The sequence below is a fragment of the Sphaeramia orbicularis genome, chromosome 4 (assembly GCF_902148855.1).
Source record: "Sphaeramia orbicularis chromosome 4, fSphaOr1.1, whole genome shotgun sequence".
In the NCBI taxonomy this organism is placed as follows: domain Eukaryota; kingdom Metazoa; phylum Chordata; class Actinopteri; order Kurtiformes; family Apogonidae; genus Sphaeramia; species Sphaeramia orbicularis.
Genome location: NC_043960.1, coordinates 23,514,350 through 23,531,516, shown reverse-complemented (window position 1 = coordinate 23,531,516; position 17,167 = coordinate 23,514,350). Strand labels below are relative to the sequence as shown.

The 17,167-nt window shown below is 36.9% G+C and overlaps 1 protein-coding gene across 2 annotated transcripts in view; it reads left to right on the top strand.

The window, feature by feature from the left end:
• LOC115417931 (uncharacterized) overlaps positions 1–17,167 on the top strand; it is a 121,029-nt gene that overhangs the window by 57,884 nt on the left and 45,978 nt on the right. For both annotated transcript variants that reach the window (XR_003935224.1, XM_030132149.1), the window contains exons 11-12: positions 58–122; positions 16,643–16,777. Coding sequence is in view for 1 of the 2 variants with exons in the window: in XM_030132149.1 (XP_029988009.1) it covers positions 58–122; positions 16,643–16,777 (200 nt within the window). In the remaining variant the exon portion in view is untranslated. The remainder of the gene's footprint in view (positions 1–57; positions 123–16,642; positions 16,778–17,167) is intronic.

The window sequence follows — 17,167 nt, the reverse complement described above, 5'->3', positions numbered from 1 at the left end:
ATTAATACTTAATGATGATACCATTATCCTTAAGCATGTGGTGTGCCTTATATTCAGATCCTGTGGTTTCGTAGAGCTGTTCTCGGAGGCCTGACGACCTGCACTCTGCTCAACATCCTGTGGTGAGTTCAATGGTCTCTCACTGTCTTGCTCTTTACCTTCTTTATTACAGCCAAATAGCTATTAACTTTAGCTATTCTGAACACTCCAGAGTCATGTCCTCCTGAGACCCAGGAAAGTTTTTTACATTAAATAATTGTCTTGATTGGAAAAAACATAATGCTACACTTTTTCAGATAGAATTTTTTAATTATTTTTTTTTCTGGGATGTCCTTTGCAGTGGACAGCTTTTATTTTTTAAGTTGTGAAACCCTTGTCCCCTACAGAGGACAAAAATGCATTGCTGGGTCTCTGGAGGATATAAGAGTGAAGTCATGCTGAAGATGCCAATGTGTTGAATTGTATGTGTTCCATTCATTCTGACGGTCCAGGGAATTTATGTCACCACTAGAGGGTGTAGTGAGTCAATCTGCCAATTTCCCATGGTGAGGAAAACTAATGCCATGGAGCCTTTTGACTTTTCTATGACTAAAAGTCATTTCTTAGTAGTTCTCATCCCGTCTAATCACTTTCTGACATTTTAGCCAGAGACGCATTGAAGAACTGTTGCTTTTTCAGGAAAACAAAAACATGGTTTGATGCTGAAGTCATTACTGCATTTAAAAGTACATACATACAAAGTTGTTACTACAGCTTTTTGTAACAGGCAAAAGTTATACTATGTAATTTGCATTGTCCCTATCAAATAAACTTCCTAAATGAATAAATAAAAATGTGAGCATGGATGAATTTGATTATGAGGCTTGTCTATATTATAAAAGCCAAGTGGCCTCTGTGTGTGTATGTGTGTCTCAGGATTGACACAAAATCTGGAAAGAACTGAAAGTAGGGATGGGAATCATTAAGAATTTATCAATTCTGATTCCATTATCGAGTTTGCTTATTGATCCAATTCCAATTCCTTATCGATTCCCTTATCGATTCCCTTATTGATTCTCATTGGGTGAGGGAATAAAAGAGTACAAACAGGTGTGTTTGCATTAACTGTCTTTTATATTTCCATCTGCACAGAAAATATAACATATACAGTGTGTACGGGGGGGGGGGGCGTGCAGTGAAAGTGAAACTAAAGACGCTTTACCATTTCCTCTATTGCCGCATTTCCACTACATCGAACCAGTTCGACTCGGCTCGGCTTGTCTCCCATTGTTTTGCACCTCATTTCCTTTCCCCTACCTTCGGAAACTTGTATTTTAGTACAACGTTTGTTGCCCGCACCGGAACCTGAGCTGGGCCCGGCGTTCATTCTGCCGCTACATTCACAAGCATCGCTAAGTAGCATATCAAATACGTGACATTCCTGTAAATGAATCACATGCTGCGCGGACAAATGTTTGAGGATACTGCAGGGATTCCACCCTTTTGAAGACATGGAAGCTTTGCAAGTGTTACCAGTGGACCTGGTGTCATCTTTTTAGACCATTTCTACCTTAACACCATGTTGGCTACGTTCTGACCAAAACAATGCAGCGTGGGTGTGACATCATCACACATGCACAACAAAGGCGGTATCGATAAGCAGAATTGTTAAGCAGGCAGGCAAACGATTCCAAGGAATCGGGCTACTGGGATCCGGTTATCAAAAAGAACCGGTTCTCGATTCCCATCCCTAATTATAAGACAGCTACTTATTTTGACATTTGGTCAAAATAACACAGAGTTGTTGATGAAGGAAAAAATGTGATGGTACAATACAATACCTGCTAATACTTTATTCAATGAGTGATGCAATCTGTGGATACGTGGCATTGATTTGTTGGTGGTTTTGGCAGTCATAAGTGTGTTAAAGCAGTTATATGTAGTAATTATATTCAGAACTCTCAGCATCAGGAGGAAGTTGCGTACCAGAACAAAGTCAACAGTGAAGAAAAAACTACCATTTACTTATTTTTTTGTATCTTATTCATATTTTTTTTATAAATATTGACCACAGACTTGGGTCCTGTTTCGATTAAAACTACTTAATCACAAAAGAATGCAACAAGCAGTTACACGGCAACAGAATTACGGCAAATAACAATATGAATATGGTATGATGACAAATTGATAGCTGTCTTACAGTGTGTTGTTGTAGCACTATTAAAGTGTCGCCCACGTTCAGCAGTAGAACATTGATCCGTGTAATGAATCACAGGCGTCTGATAATGAGCTTTCTTAAGGAGCTCTTTTGGATGATGTACATCAGTGTTGAAGTGTCTTGAAGGACAAGATCCTCTGAGAGCTGAGGCAGGAGTTGGAGCAGCAGCAGACGCTGATGGAGTTAATCTGGTTCAGTGTGTAAGGAGGCCATCTGGAATAGCAACGGTCTGCTGAGGACTGGAGATTCACTGAAAATTGAAACTTATTTTGCAGCTGAAGGGTCTCGGGCAGGTGCATTTCAGGGATAGCAGACTGCTTAAGGTGTGAGAGCAAGATCACTTTTCCTCCAAATCCTGCACCTGTAAAATGTGAAGAGACATGACCTGTAGTATTTATTTACTGTTATTTGAGTTGTTACAAACTGTGTTCTTTTTTTGTAGTTTCTGCTGAATGTGTGGCTCCGATTTTAGGTTGAAGACTGCAGCTTTTATACTAAACTTTATATTTATAATGTTACTGGGATGCTGAGTCTTCCAGGTGTAGCATCCTATTCAGCGTAAGATCACGACAGTGATACCAATATTTACATCTATTTTATCATTCTGGATGTAGTAGGTTAACACCGAAAGCTGGTTCTCAGTTAGGTTTAATAAAATAAAATAACATTTTGTGGAAAAAGATCAAGTTGTTGGTGGTGGTGGTATCACATCAAGTGGTTAGGAGCACGTGGCATAATGGCAAAGTGCAGCCAAATACACAAACTGGTCCAAAAAAGTAAGTGTTTTAAAATATTAAATGGTATACTAGTGATTCATCCCTTTCTGGGTCAGTTTTTACCCCTGCTCTGTCTGTCCATCAATATAAATGTGATTACTCATCTTCAAAAAGTTATAAAAATGGCCGTTTATACCATCTACTAGTAGAAAGATTATTACATTCACGTACCTGTATGAGCTCTATAATAGTAGTAGTAATAATAGTTTGAAAAAATCTATTTATTGACTTTACTTTGAAAAAATCTATTATTGATCTTACTTTGAAAAAACCTATTTATTGACGTGGTAGTAATAATAGTAACAGTAATAACAAGTGGTGCCAGGCAAAACAAACCCCGCCCCTTGCACGTATTATACCTTATTTTGGCATCCATCCAGCTGATGTCATCATGTCTATGCATGTGCTGATGTCAGCATATCAGTTGCCTCTATATATGTGCCAAGTTTGATCTAAATTGAAATAAAATTGATGTTTTTATGGACATTTGAAATTTCGCCCATTATAAGTAAATGGGGAAAAAAACAAGATTGTAAAAATTCGTAAGAAATTTGAACTTTGACCTTCGTTTCCCAAAATGTAACCACATCTATTCTGGGTCACTGACAATCTACAAACCCAATTTGGTATGAAGTCAACTAATAGTTTCGCTGCTACAGACATTTGAAATTTCACCCATTATAAGTAAATGGGGAAAAAAAAGATTTGAAAAATTCATAAAAATTTTGAACTTAGACCTACTGTTCCCAAATTGTAATCAGATCTATTCTGGGTCACTGGCAATCTACAAACCCAATTTGGTATGAATTCAACCAATAGTTTTGCTGCTAGAACGTTAACAAACAAACCAAACCAAAAACAATACCCCTTGCCTCCCCTTTGGGGTAATAGTTGTAATAGTAGTGGTAATAGTAGTGATGGTAATGGTGGGAAATTAAACATTCTATATGTGACATAAACAATGATAATTTCAGTGACCCTAATGTTAAACCTTTGAATATTTTATAGTGAACATTCATGCCAAATCTGTCTACTAAAAGTGTTCCTGAGATATCGCATTTAAACATAATGGATGGAACTGAATGGGGGAGGGGGCTTTATTTCTTATGCACCCATATAGTGGGTGCTACTTGAAATACTACACTAAACATGTAGACTTTTCTGTCCTACCGCATCAGCACAACGCTATATGAAATGAACAGTCAAGTCCATTTTAAGCTGGAGCCGAAGCTCTGTTGCACAGCTGCATGAGACAGTTTTTTTGCACACCCATGACAAATTCCACTAAGCTACATCTAACAATTGGTTGTATCTGACCTTTAGTGTACTTTGCTGATCAGCTTCTGGCAAAACAACTTAGAACAGCTCCACACAATAAGTCTTTCTCCTTTGGGATTCTTTGCTGAGATTTATGAGCTCCAGGCGGCTGTTTTTTGTTGTGTGTCCAACCCACACACCAGATTATAAAAGCAGCGTTGTGTGTCAAAGCAGTGCTCTATAATGCCAGGTTTTTTTTTTCCACAGGGGAGCTCCATTTATCGATTCATGATTATTTTTTAAAGTCGCAGGTTTTGCTACTTACACAAGAAAAATGAATGTTAAACTGAAGTATTGCAGTGTTAACTATGGTAACCAGGCCTGAAGTAGAAATGCATTAAAAGTACACATTTCTGTTTTGCACTATTTTGGCAAATCGAAAAACACTACACACTGTTACACACTTCATTCAATAACTCTTACTTATTCTAGTTGAACACCGAGTGTGCCTGAGACTTATCAGAACATAAGATCACAGAGTGTAATGACCAGGACCAGGCAGCAGATGCAGATATATTGGACGATATCAGGTCATATTTTCCTCGTTTTCTATCTAGGGGTGACATTGTTTGTAATGTGGATGAACTGATGTGAACTTCACAGAAGGCAAGATCTATAAACCATCTTCTCATCCCCTACAGACCCACTTTTGTTTGCCACTGCAGTGTAATTTTGCTATAATATAATTTTATTCTTTGAGTTTACAGTACTGTATTATTGTTCTGTGGTGTTACTTTTTATTCATTATGTTTGTTGTCACTAAAATTCCAATGGTAAAAGAGAAGGAAATCTATATAGGCCTATATATTTTTCTGAAGTTTTTTGTGTTGATGCTTTTAAACAGGCCTTTCTGAAAGTGTAGTTCAACAAGTTACATTTTAATCAACAGCACAGTAATGTAATATATACAGAAAACTGCTCTTTTGTGCTAAGAGTCATCGACATGGTGCATCTGTGGATCGTTTTGTTAGCAAAATGCTATTTTTCTAGCATTTAAAGTCATTTACAAGTGTTTCATTTTGATTTAGAAGTAAGATGTTTTATCTCCAAATGTTGTCTTATTACCCCGCCCCACAAAGGGGAGGTTTTTAGTTCGGTTTGTTTGTTTGTTAACACTCTAACAGCAAAACTATTGGTTGAATTCCTACCAAATTGGGTTTACAGACTGCCAGTGACCCAGAATAGATCTGATTCCATTTTGGAAACAGTAGGTCAAAGTTAAAATTTTTAGTGAATTTTTTAAATCTTTTTTTTTTCCCCATTTACTTAAATTCCACATGTCTGTAGCAGCAAAACTATTGGTTGAATTCACACCAAATTGGTACATAAAATGTAAAAACAATTGCTGCTGGAGGGTGGAAAAATACTATTTAAAGGTGATTTATGTTTGTGGTTATATGATCAGAGTTCATTTAGTAGATTACTGAATCCGAAAGATGTATGAGCACACGTTGAACTGACAGTGAGTCGGCTACAGGCCCCGCTGAGGAGACGAGTGCATGAAGCCTGATTGCATGAAGCTGCTGTACTGATTTCTTTATTACGAGTTTCACACAGAAAAAAGAATCCCTGAAAATAAATGCCCCCGTCTGGCAAAGCAGTAATAGAAAGTGGTGCAAAGTAGTGCAAAACATACGTCAAAGTGTCCAATAGTACGAAACAGTCTTAAGCAAGAAGGATGTTGCAGTATTATAAAGTATGAACCAGTTAAAGTGTGCCCTAAACAAAAGGTACAAAAACTGCACAAAGTTCTAAAAGTATTTAACCCCTTTTCCATCGCTGGAACTTTAACTTTACCCTGAATTTAGAAAAAACAGGGACGAGGGAAAGCTTTTTACCTGGGTAATTCAGGCGGAAACGTGCCAACTTTCCCTTTGCAGCTCTAAACTTTTTCATTCCATTTCTACTAGCGTCACCATTTGTTTTTGTTTTGATCATTTGGAAAAAAGAGCAAAAGAGGAGAAGCTACGAGACGTGGATGGACGATGAACTCCATTTTCAGCTGAGCCTTGTGTAAATGGTTCACCCCAACAAGTGCTTTGCAACCTCCTGTCTGTCCGTCCAAATACGCCAAAGAGCATATTTGCTGAATATTAGTGTGGTTCAGAAAATCCAACTTCATTGTAGTAACCAAGGCACCTTCTCAATTTGTGTGTTTCAATGAAATGTGTATCTATGCGAAATTTTTAAGTGATAGGGTGAAAAGAAGGCAGTGCTCAAGATGTCATCTTTCCTCTAACCGTCCTACCTCGTCTTCTCCACTGTTCTTGTCTTTAGATCATTCACTATGGCATCCACATGACAAACTAATGAAATTTATTTGGTTGGCTATGCTGACAGAGAGACTATTACAAGATACAAACCATTACCAACTGTAAAGCAAGTATTGCAGTGTTTCCACCACCATTTGAAGGAGAGCAAATCCATCCGAAATGCCAGTCATTAGACAATTGACGAGCTCTTGGTTGTGTGGCAAAATGCATCTATTCCGACAGCTCTGAAGAAACATGCCGTTGAAAAGCTGGAGAAAGTACATGACAAGTGGCTGAAAAACAAAGATCTGTAAGTATGAGTATATGCATTGTCAGTTTAGCCCTCTAAATATAAATATTTTATTTTAATTGTTTCCTTTTTTGTTTTGGATAATACAATTTAGCAAATGGTTATTTAATGTACTTTGAGTCAGATTGACACTCTTAGTTAATCATCTGAGAGAAAAGAAGTTCTCTAAAATTGTGATTATTTTTTATCACAATATGACAATATCGAAAATACATTGAGAGGTTGACCTATCTTGAGCACTGCCATTCACTGAATCTATCAACCTAAAACTTTGCAAAATAAAATAAAGTGACATTTGGAACAATTTGGGAAGGTGCCTAGACTTCTTTCATTGAATTTATTTTTTTCTCAAATTATTGGACCACCCTACTGAATATGCTCAGAAGAAATACTGCTGGATTTCAACAACAAATTAGGCTCAAATGTTTTTATAAATTAAAAAAATAAATAAATCCCAGAACTTTAAGGTGCAGTAGAAACACAAACCACATTTACATTTACCTGGGTAAACAGTTCCTGCTAATTGAAGTTCTTGGGAATGTTGGTGGAAAAGGGGCTATTATTTTGATACTTTTGTACAGTATTCAATCAGTAAGTAATCTGAAAAAACCTGTCAGAAATGTCCAGCCAGTTTGTGTGACATTCAGGTAGCTGTAGGGGGAATGAGCCCCTGAGACGACCATCCATCCGCTCCCGACTGAGCTGTTATCAGCAACATAAACTTAAGCCTTCAAGAAAAGGTGAAGGGCTCTTTTATCTTCTTCTGTACAGTGTCTGAGGCTTTCTCCCAGAAGAAACTCACCCCCGCTGAGCTGAGTCTTTCCCCGCAGGCAGTGTTTACTGCCACTGCTATCACTTACAACTGCCCCGTTTGCCCCACCTATGGCACAGCTAACACCTATGTGCTGTTTTCATTTGGGCCTCTCTGCCCTCTATCCCCTACCATGAGAGACGTTTGCACACTCACTGCCCTTTCATTGGTTTGTGTAAAACCCTACTTTGACGGATATTTGGAGGGGGAAGCTGTTTTGTCTGCTTCTCTGGCCATTATCCTCCATGACATATTTGTTATGACCCCCACCTCTCGAAGGGGAGGCAAGGGGTATTGTTTTTGGTTGGTTTGTTTGTTTCCTTGTTTGTTTTTTAACAGTATAGCAGCAGAAGTATTTGTTGAATTGACACCAAATTGGGTTTATAGATTACCTGTGAACCAGAATAGACCTGATTACATTTTGGGAAAAGTAGGTCAAGGTTAAAAATTTTTATGAATTTTTAGAATCTTTTTTTCCCCATTTACTTATTATGGGCAAAATTTCAAATGGCTGTAGCAGCAAAACTATTGGTTGAATTCACACCAATTTGGGTTTATAGATTACCAGTGACCTAGAATAGATGTGGTAATATTTTGGTAAAAGTAGGTCAAAGTTCAAATTTTTTATGAATTTTTTCAATCGTTTTTTTCCTCCCATTTACTTATAATGGGCGAATTTTCAAATGTCTATAGAAACATCAATTTTGTTTCAATTTACTTCAAACTTGCCACATATATAGAGGCTATTGATATGCTGACGTCACCACACACAAAGACATGACATAATAATAATAATAATAATGATAATAATAATAATAATAATAATAATAATAATAATAATAATAATAATAATGCATTAGATTTATATAGCGCTTTTCTATGAACGCATAGTCAAAGCGCACAGTGACATCAGCTGGATCAATGCCAAAATAAGCGGCGTTTGTTGTGCCTGGCACCACTTTTTTTTCTATGTCCTCAGTAGAGTTGCAATGGCAGTCGACAGCTTTGTCTTTTGTTTGAAGCCACATGACTAATACTACTCGACATAACTATACAAATGATGAAGGTTAGCCTGAGGATCACTAGTACTGGATTTTTTCCTCCACTACCACCACATTCTTTGACATAATGGATCTCTCAGCTACAGACACGTGGTTGATGGAAGGAAAATCTCAAAGGCTGTTCAGCACACTGACAAGTAATTTATCAAAGTCATCATGTTTTAAAGCTCTGCTGAGAGTCTGTACTGTGTTTTGTTTCACTTATAGATGCAGTGTCTGCTATTTGTTTGTTTACATAAACAGACATGAACATGGACTTCATCTTGGATTCAAACTCTAAACTCTGGTGGTTAACACTACCAAGTTCGGAGTTCGATATCGCCGAGTTTGCCTTTTCTCTCCATGGCACATTGGGTATTTGTAGGTTTATTCTCTTGTCAGTGCCTTCGCCCTTGAGGTCTTTATGATTTGGAATAGGTTCCCAAACACCTTCAATGGTACCACACTGCTCCTAATGTGCTCAATGTTAAAGCTAGGTGCGGTGTGTGTGTAACAGAATGGGCAAAATACACAGATCTGATAATAGTCATTATATTTATTATATTTTTTCCTCTCTCAGTCAGTCCTCATCACATTGCAAATACAGTCGCAAAAAAAATTATTAGACCACCCTTGTTTTCTTCAATTTCTTGTTCATTTTAAGGCCTGGTACAACTAAAGGTACACATGTTTGGACAAATATAATGATAACAACAAAAATAATTCATAGTAGTTTAATTTCAGAGCTGATATCTAGCCATTCTCCATGTTTTCTTGAAAATCACTTCAGTTCTTACATCAATATCTATGGCATTGTACTGCCAAAAACAGTGCTTTTAGGCATTCCATGTTTTCTTTTCTGTCTGTTTTAGTCACGATACACACAGGAGTTTGTACTTGATTGCGTACCCATTGTTTCTGATGACTTTTGATGGTCTAATCATTTTTTTCATGACTGTAAATGGATTTGAGCAACTGCTTACATTAAGTTTGTTTGTACATGCTATGATGTAATGAACTAACAATTGGCCCATCAGAAGCAAAAGTTGTCTAAGAATAAGTTCTTATATCTCACTGAAAAGTTACTCTTTAGGTGATTATGTCTTATTTCCAGTGTGATATTTTGACTAGAAATGACAAAAATACACTTGATAAGATTTTGATTTTTGCAGTGTGTGCATCAGGGCAATGATCGTGCATAATAGTAGTTGTATGAACGTCATGAGTTTCTGCTCCTCGTACAGCAGATGCTCTCGATGGATGCAATAATTAGTGCAGAACAATGGAACAAAATTCTTTAACGAAAGAAGAGCAGTGTTTTGTTTCGCCATAGTCCGGTCTTCTCCTGCAAAGCATTTTAATTTCAACTTTATTTAAGACATCTTTGAGAGCCTGATAAATTATTAACTTGGAGTTCTATCGTGTTTTAATCACTAAGACTTTACAAGCAATTAAATACAAATGAAGAGAAGAGAATTTAGCCATTGTCTAAAAGATTAATTGCCTTCTCCTCATCACGTATCTTTCAGTCCCTCCCCTTTCCGCACGAATCCCAGAGATCATAAACCTTTTATATAATCTGAAAGCTCAAACCCTTAAGTGAACTCGTAAAGAGATATAATGGATTTACTTGTTCGCCAAAAAGCTACAGATCGGCACCGTTTGTTAATTGAAGATGTCTGAAGTTGTGAAGGCTTTCACTGCAGAGATGCAAATCCTCTCCCAACCTTCGCTCTACCTCACCTCTCTCTCTCTCTCTCTCTCTCTCTCCTCACACTCCTCCTTTTTCGGGCGTCTGTTCCTTGCTTGACGTCCCAGTAAGCAATCTCCTCTGCCTCCATTTTTCAGACCATAATTTTGATTGATAATTATCGTTGGGGACATAATTCTGTTGAGCCACCCAGCAGAGTGAAAGACTAGTAGAATAAAATAGAAATGGTATGTTGTTGGGTGCATTCAAGCGTAGCCACAACAAATGAATGGATAAATCTCTCGGAGCTGCACTCTGCACTGCCGGCTCACAGAGACCAGCATCCACTGCCGCAGATGGACGAGAAAACTTACTTGTCCATGACTTGCTTTCTCTTACTCTGCAGAAGAACTTTATGGCCTTTGGTTTCAAACAAAGAACTTGTATTTCATCCTCAGTTGCTCGGTCTTATGATTTTGTTTTTGAATAAACCTTCAAAGACTTGCTCAAGTTTCTATCACCTTCAGTGTTCTATCCTTGTCTCAGCTTTGACGTCAGATCTGCAGGACTCATCGCTTATCAATCACAAATATGAGGCGCTAATAACAAAATCTGGGAATGACTGTCTCATGGAGCGTCATGTTAGAGAAGAAATTAAAGTGCCACTTTGGAATTCGACGCAGCCGCAGTATGACCGCAGCAGCAACAAACACAAAACTGATTTCAATTGCTTCTTGCTGCTGCAGCTGCATGGAATTCTGAAAAAACCCGAGTGACAGCCTCATTTCAGTTTGGTATGTAAACAAATGGACTGTTTGTGGTGGAGTACACTTCAACGTTCTTCACCGTGAGGGGAGTGATTCAGGTGCGTAATCACAGAAAGAGTAATGGATTTGTGATACTTAGGCTATGACACGAGTTTTATAGATTTGATGAAAAGTTGGTGACAGAAGTCATACAGAGGTTTAATGTGTAGGAAAATCTTCTCATAAGTAGATTTTAAAATATAAATGAATGCGCAAAAATACTAAAGTGGCATTAGGAGGCCCTTTTGTTTAAAGAATATTACATATGAAATTTGCTTGTTTTCTTGAGATGGCGAAACAAAGTGTAGCACCTTTAGAGTGGACCAATGCAGGTGAGGCACTCACATCTACTAGGTTCGGTAGAGGAGATGATAGGTTGGAATTAATTGCCAAGATTTAAGAAAAATGAACAATGGTGATTTATTACTCCACCACAAGAGAAATGCATTTGTTTGAGTACAATGTTATGAAAATAAAAATACAACAATAAAACCCCAAAATAAAATGGAGCTCTTTCCCCAAAAAAGTATGATTTGAGTTCAGTTTGGTTGATGAAGTGTCTTTAGTTGCAACCCTTGCTACTGTTGCTACCCGGGTAGTGTATTACAGTGCTGTTGTGTCGTATCTGGATCCAATGGAAATAGTTCAAGTTGAAGTTCTTCTGCGGCAGAGGATTCAGGCTGGCCACACTGTTAACACCCCTCGCAGTCACCATGGGCTGGACTCACCATCAGATTTTGAAGACCACTATAAAACCAATCTACACAAAGTGTGCAGAAAGTAAACATTCAGTTCTGGTTCTTTTATAATTATGTTTCTGTCTGAAGTGCATTAAAATTTAACATTCAAATGTCATCATGACAGTTGTATCCAAATGAATGAATGGTACTTAAGCTTAGTCAGCTTACAGAGTTATGATGATTTACCATATAGTTTTAGTAGTAACACACGTGGTATCGAAACAACAATAGAATTCCTATTTTTAACTAATAAAACACTGGTTAACATGAAATTGTAAATTAACCACATTTCCTTAATCAGAATAAACTTTTTTTTATTCCTTTTTAACTTTGATGGCCTTTAACTGTATTTTACAATAACAATGAAATTAAATTTTAACAGTATTCATACAATATTTATGATTTTACAGCCAAAACCATCTTCCAACCGAATGGCTGTATATTTCATCATTAAACTTATTAACAGTGCAAAGAGCACGTGCTTCCACACTGTAGTCATGCTAACTCAGGCCTAGATAAGAGCATGGAGCACGTTAGCGATTAGCATCAGCAGCTAGTGTTAGTGCATTAGCTTATTCTAATCATTACACACAATTTGCAGTGATACAAAATGCACCAGAGCAGGTAAAACACTAGGTAAAACATTATGACAAGGTCATGTAACTCCCGAAAGGTTTTTTAGAATGATATCTGATAAGAATGTCAAGTTCATAGCATAACATTAGCTTCCGGCTAATAACGAACATGTTGTACACTCACCGGGATTTTCACATGTAATTTCTCAACAGGTAGTCACTTCTCACAGCTCGCAGGCATTTGCCAAGGTGTAAAGTCTGTTTACAACAGATTATTAATACCCATACACCAGTATATTTGATGTTACTTGCGGATTTTCTTACTTACTTGCTCTGGTTAGCTCCAGACATCCTTACAGAATGTGCTTTGAAGTGAAGTAAGTGAAGTGGTTATTCAAAGCGCAACTGCGCATCCTACTGGACAGGGTGAGTTTTGCACTTTAATGACAAACACTACCTCAGTAGGCCCCTGTCTCATATGGGTACGAAAGAACTAAGTTCGTTCTCGCCAGGACATTTCATACTTTGCAGGAAACTCAAGTGCAGTCCTCAGATTTTCTGAATTAACTCCACCCACTTCAAATTTCTGACCTATCATATAATTGTTGTTGAGACAAAAATGGTCTGCGAAAAATTGGAAAAAATGAAAAAAACTTGATGCCATTCTTTTTTTGTAGCTGTGCAGAGTATGTAATCATCTTTGGTTTCCAGGTAGTAGCATAATGGAGAGACTGATTGGATTTTATTATTTTTTCCAAAAATAAAACAAAACTAATGCAAAGAACAAATATATTGATTGGTGCTTTGTGAATCAAACTTTCTTTTATGGAAATAGATTTTTTTTAAAAACTTAAGTTCTAAAGTCCAGGGCTCCTGTCAATTATTGGCCTTAGAATTGTTATCACTTTCCTTTCCATCACAGCACCGCTGTTGGAAGACTCATAAAACAGTGTAACTTTATGTTTATCATGAACATCTGTTAAAGGAGTGATATTTAGCTTTTTTAAAAATGAAATTATTCATTTTTAAACATTTCCCTGTGGTCTACATGAACTGTAAATGCTAGGTTTGGGTCTGAATTCTTCATTAATTCAACTCCACAGGTCCATCTTCAACCCTATTTCTGAGTAATGACACCAGAAGGGTTGTTTTGAGCGCTGGCCCTTTAAATGCAAATGAGCCACTTCACGCCCCACCCCCTCCAGGTTGTTGGCTGTGCTGCTCTGTCCTGTTTCTCTGCACTTGGAGAAATGTTCATTGTAAGTCTTGACTTTATATGTGCAAATGTTGTGATATAACCAGTTACAGACACAACAAATTTAGAAGGAATTTAAACAGGTTGTAGAAATCCACTTGATTTTTTGACACCTGGAGGGTTCAAATTCAAACTTTTTGAACTATTAGGGTCCAAATACATAAATAAATGTACCAAAGACTAATAAAAGTGGGTTTACCAAAATATGAGCCCTTTAAAACAATGGGGAACTTGAAGTTGTTCATTTGTGTGAGTTGGTGTTTTAATGGCCGTGTTGAGAGGCTTGTGTGAACTGGATCAATCATTGTTACAGTTGTACGTTGCTTCTGCTGTCAACCCCACTTCATACACTGCGTTTTCCATTGGTAATAGTTGTCATTACGATGTCAAAGAAAAAGAGAAAGGTTACACGAGGGGATTTTTTCTCCCATGTGACACATTGAAACTATGATGGCAGTTGTCAGGTATGAAGATATTTTACTTGCACTTTTTTGTCACAACTTTGCATCTAGATATCGCGTTGCCGTGTTGACATGTGACATGTACCTCATATGCACATTCTAATCTGTTATGGGTCCATAAATGAAAACTGACAGATAACATGACCGCCTACATTCAGGCAGTGTGTGTTAGTTTGCATCCTCTTTTTACAATTGAATCTTTGATCATCTTGACAAATATTGTACCGCACGTCATTGATGATTACAAACATGCATCATAATAATCAGGGGAATCTGAAATGTAATATTTGTGTTTATTACAGTTTGTCAGTGTGTCAGACTAAGCACCAAAAGATGTCACTTGAAAATGAGTTACGATAGAGATTTTTATTTTCACCGCTTTCCTCTGAACAGTGACCGTGGAGAACACAAGAGTGAGGTCTTTTTAGAAACATATATTAAGAACATCTACCTTTTCAGTTTTTCAGTGTGACTACCATCTTGAAGGACGTACATAGGCAAGAATCCTGAAGGCAGATATGTGAAATAAACCAAACTATGTGTTATCATGGACTGCACTGCAATAAAGGAATGCCAAGGCAGTGAAAAAAAAGCTTTGTTTCAGGGAAATAGGTATTTTTTTCTTTTTTTTTTTTCTTTTCTTTTTTCTTCTTTTTTTTATATTTTTTAATTTAATTTAATTTTATTATTATTATTATTTATTTATTTATTTTTTAATTTTAATTTTTTTTGAAAGAACAATAATCTTGTCAAACATGTTTTTCATTAGCAAAGTGTTTTAAGTGTTTTTTTAAGAAAATGGGTCGAACTTTGTCTTGATAAGTTATTAAGCTAAGACTGAACCAAATTTACCCAGTAAAAAAGTAAAACACTGGTTCGCATAATGTCACAGCAGAGAAGCACGACTGTTTTCCTTAATGTTAGAATGAGCTTGTCTATTAACAATAAGTACAGTCGCAGAAAAAATTATTAGACCATCAAAAATCAACAAAAACAGTGGTTATGCAATAAAGTACTAACTCCTGTGTGTATCATGTGACTAAAACAGACAGAAAAGAAAACATGGAATGCCTAGAAGCACTGTTTTTGTCAGTACAATGCCATAGATATTAATGTAGGAACTGAAGTGATTTTGGTTATTATCAAGAAAACCATGGAAAATGATTAGATATCAGCTCTGAAATTAAACTACTATGAGCTATTTTTTGTTGTTATCATTATATTTATCCAAACAAATGTACCTTTAGATTAAAATGAACAAGAAATTGAAGAAAACAAAGGGTGGTCTAATAATTTTTTCTGCGACTGTATGTCTTAAATAATTGCTTGTGTCATGACTTACTTCCCTACTTGCATATGTTTTGGTATTTTTTTAGTTTTATTGCCAGCTTTGTTTTTTTTTTTTTTTTTAGTGACTATAGTTTTACTCTAGTTTGAAAACAAGGAGCCAAATAAAATGTGCTCATCCCAGTGGTAGATTTTCTTAATACAGGACCATTTTTGATCATATTAATATTTTTGATCACATTAACATTTTTCTTCTTTCTAGTAGGGATATTTGCAGCGTATGATACCTCATAAAGGACATCTAAATCAGGTGCCCTATCATATTCTATATTAAAAAAGGGAAGTGGACTCTGTGTGTTTGTTTGTGTGTGTATCTCGGGCATCACACACAATCCGGAAAGAGCTGTCTGCTGCAGTTTGGCATACTTATGTATTTTTGGTCAAAGAAGAGACTAGTGAAAACCGCAGGTTGATAGGACCAATATTTTGGGAGAAATTAGTAATTTTGGAATACAGTAGCCTTACAATCACGTTACTATATCCATGATGGTTGACAGGAAGTGCAGTACCACGCTGCATGATGGGAAATGAAGTTAAAAACAGGGACGACGCAATTACTAACTTCAATCCCTAAACATCGGTATTAATATATTTATTATTGTTTAAATTTTAAAGAATGACTTACCAAACTATTTTTATGTCAGTACTTATAAAATATAGACAAACATCTTTTCCCAGAAGTCAGCTCTCCCCAGCATTAAAACTACCACATCTAGAGCCCACAGTTCCCCACGGGTCAACGCGCTAGTAGAACTTTAATGTTTGAAAAACTTCACAAGAATTATGTATTACCTTGCAGTGGTGAAATACTGTTGCTGTAGCTACTGTGTGTGTGTGTGTGTGTGTCCTGTTTGCTGCAAGCCAGACAGTTTGCTATCAGAGCTTTAGTTATACAATTCCACAAATATAAATACATGCACAGCTCTACAGGTAGTTGTTAATCACCTTAAGATGCAACAAATTGGGGTCAAACATCAACAGTGTGTGTTCTAATAAATACAATGTTTCTCTTCATGTTGTGCTAATTCTAATGTGCTTTTATGGATGTGTTTTTGTGTGTTTTAGGTGTTGGGCGGTGCTGGAGATCGTCCCACAGACTTCATTACCTGAGAGGCACATGATGACCCCTGACCCCAGCAGCCCACCGGTCCCTCTGGCGTCTGCCTCCCCTCTGTTGTACAACAACATCTCCCTGGAGCAGTGAGTCTGTTTTCACTTTGGTCGTGTTTGGTCCGGTTTGGTCCTGTTTGGTGTTTTCATCACTGGCCTCTTGCTGTAGCGTACAGTTGTATGAATATTCACATCTCTGCAAAGTGATGAACTCAATCTGTTGGTCTGGTAGGGCACTGAAATCTAACACCAAGGCCGAGTTGAGGATGAAAACTGGTAATGCAATTTCAGAGTTGTAGAAACACAGCTATATATATATAAAAAAAAAAAAAAGGAGTTTGATGCTGAAATCACAATCTGTCCTTTAACTATGATGCTTATGAAAGTATAAAGTTATGTTACTTATATCACTACTGTATGCCGTGCATTTCAGTTAGTTGTAATGAAATTTAAAAAAAAAAAAAAGAAAAAAAAGAAATG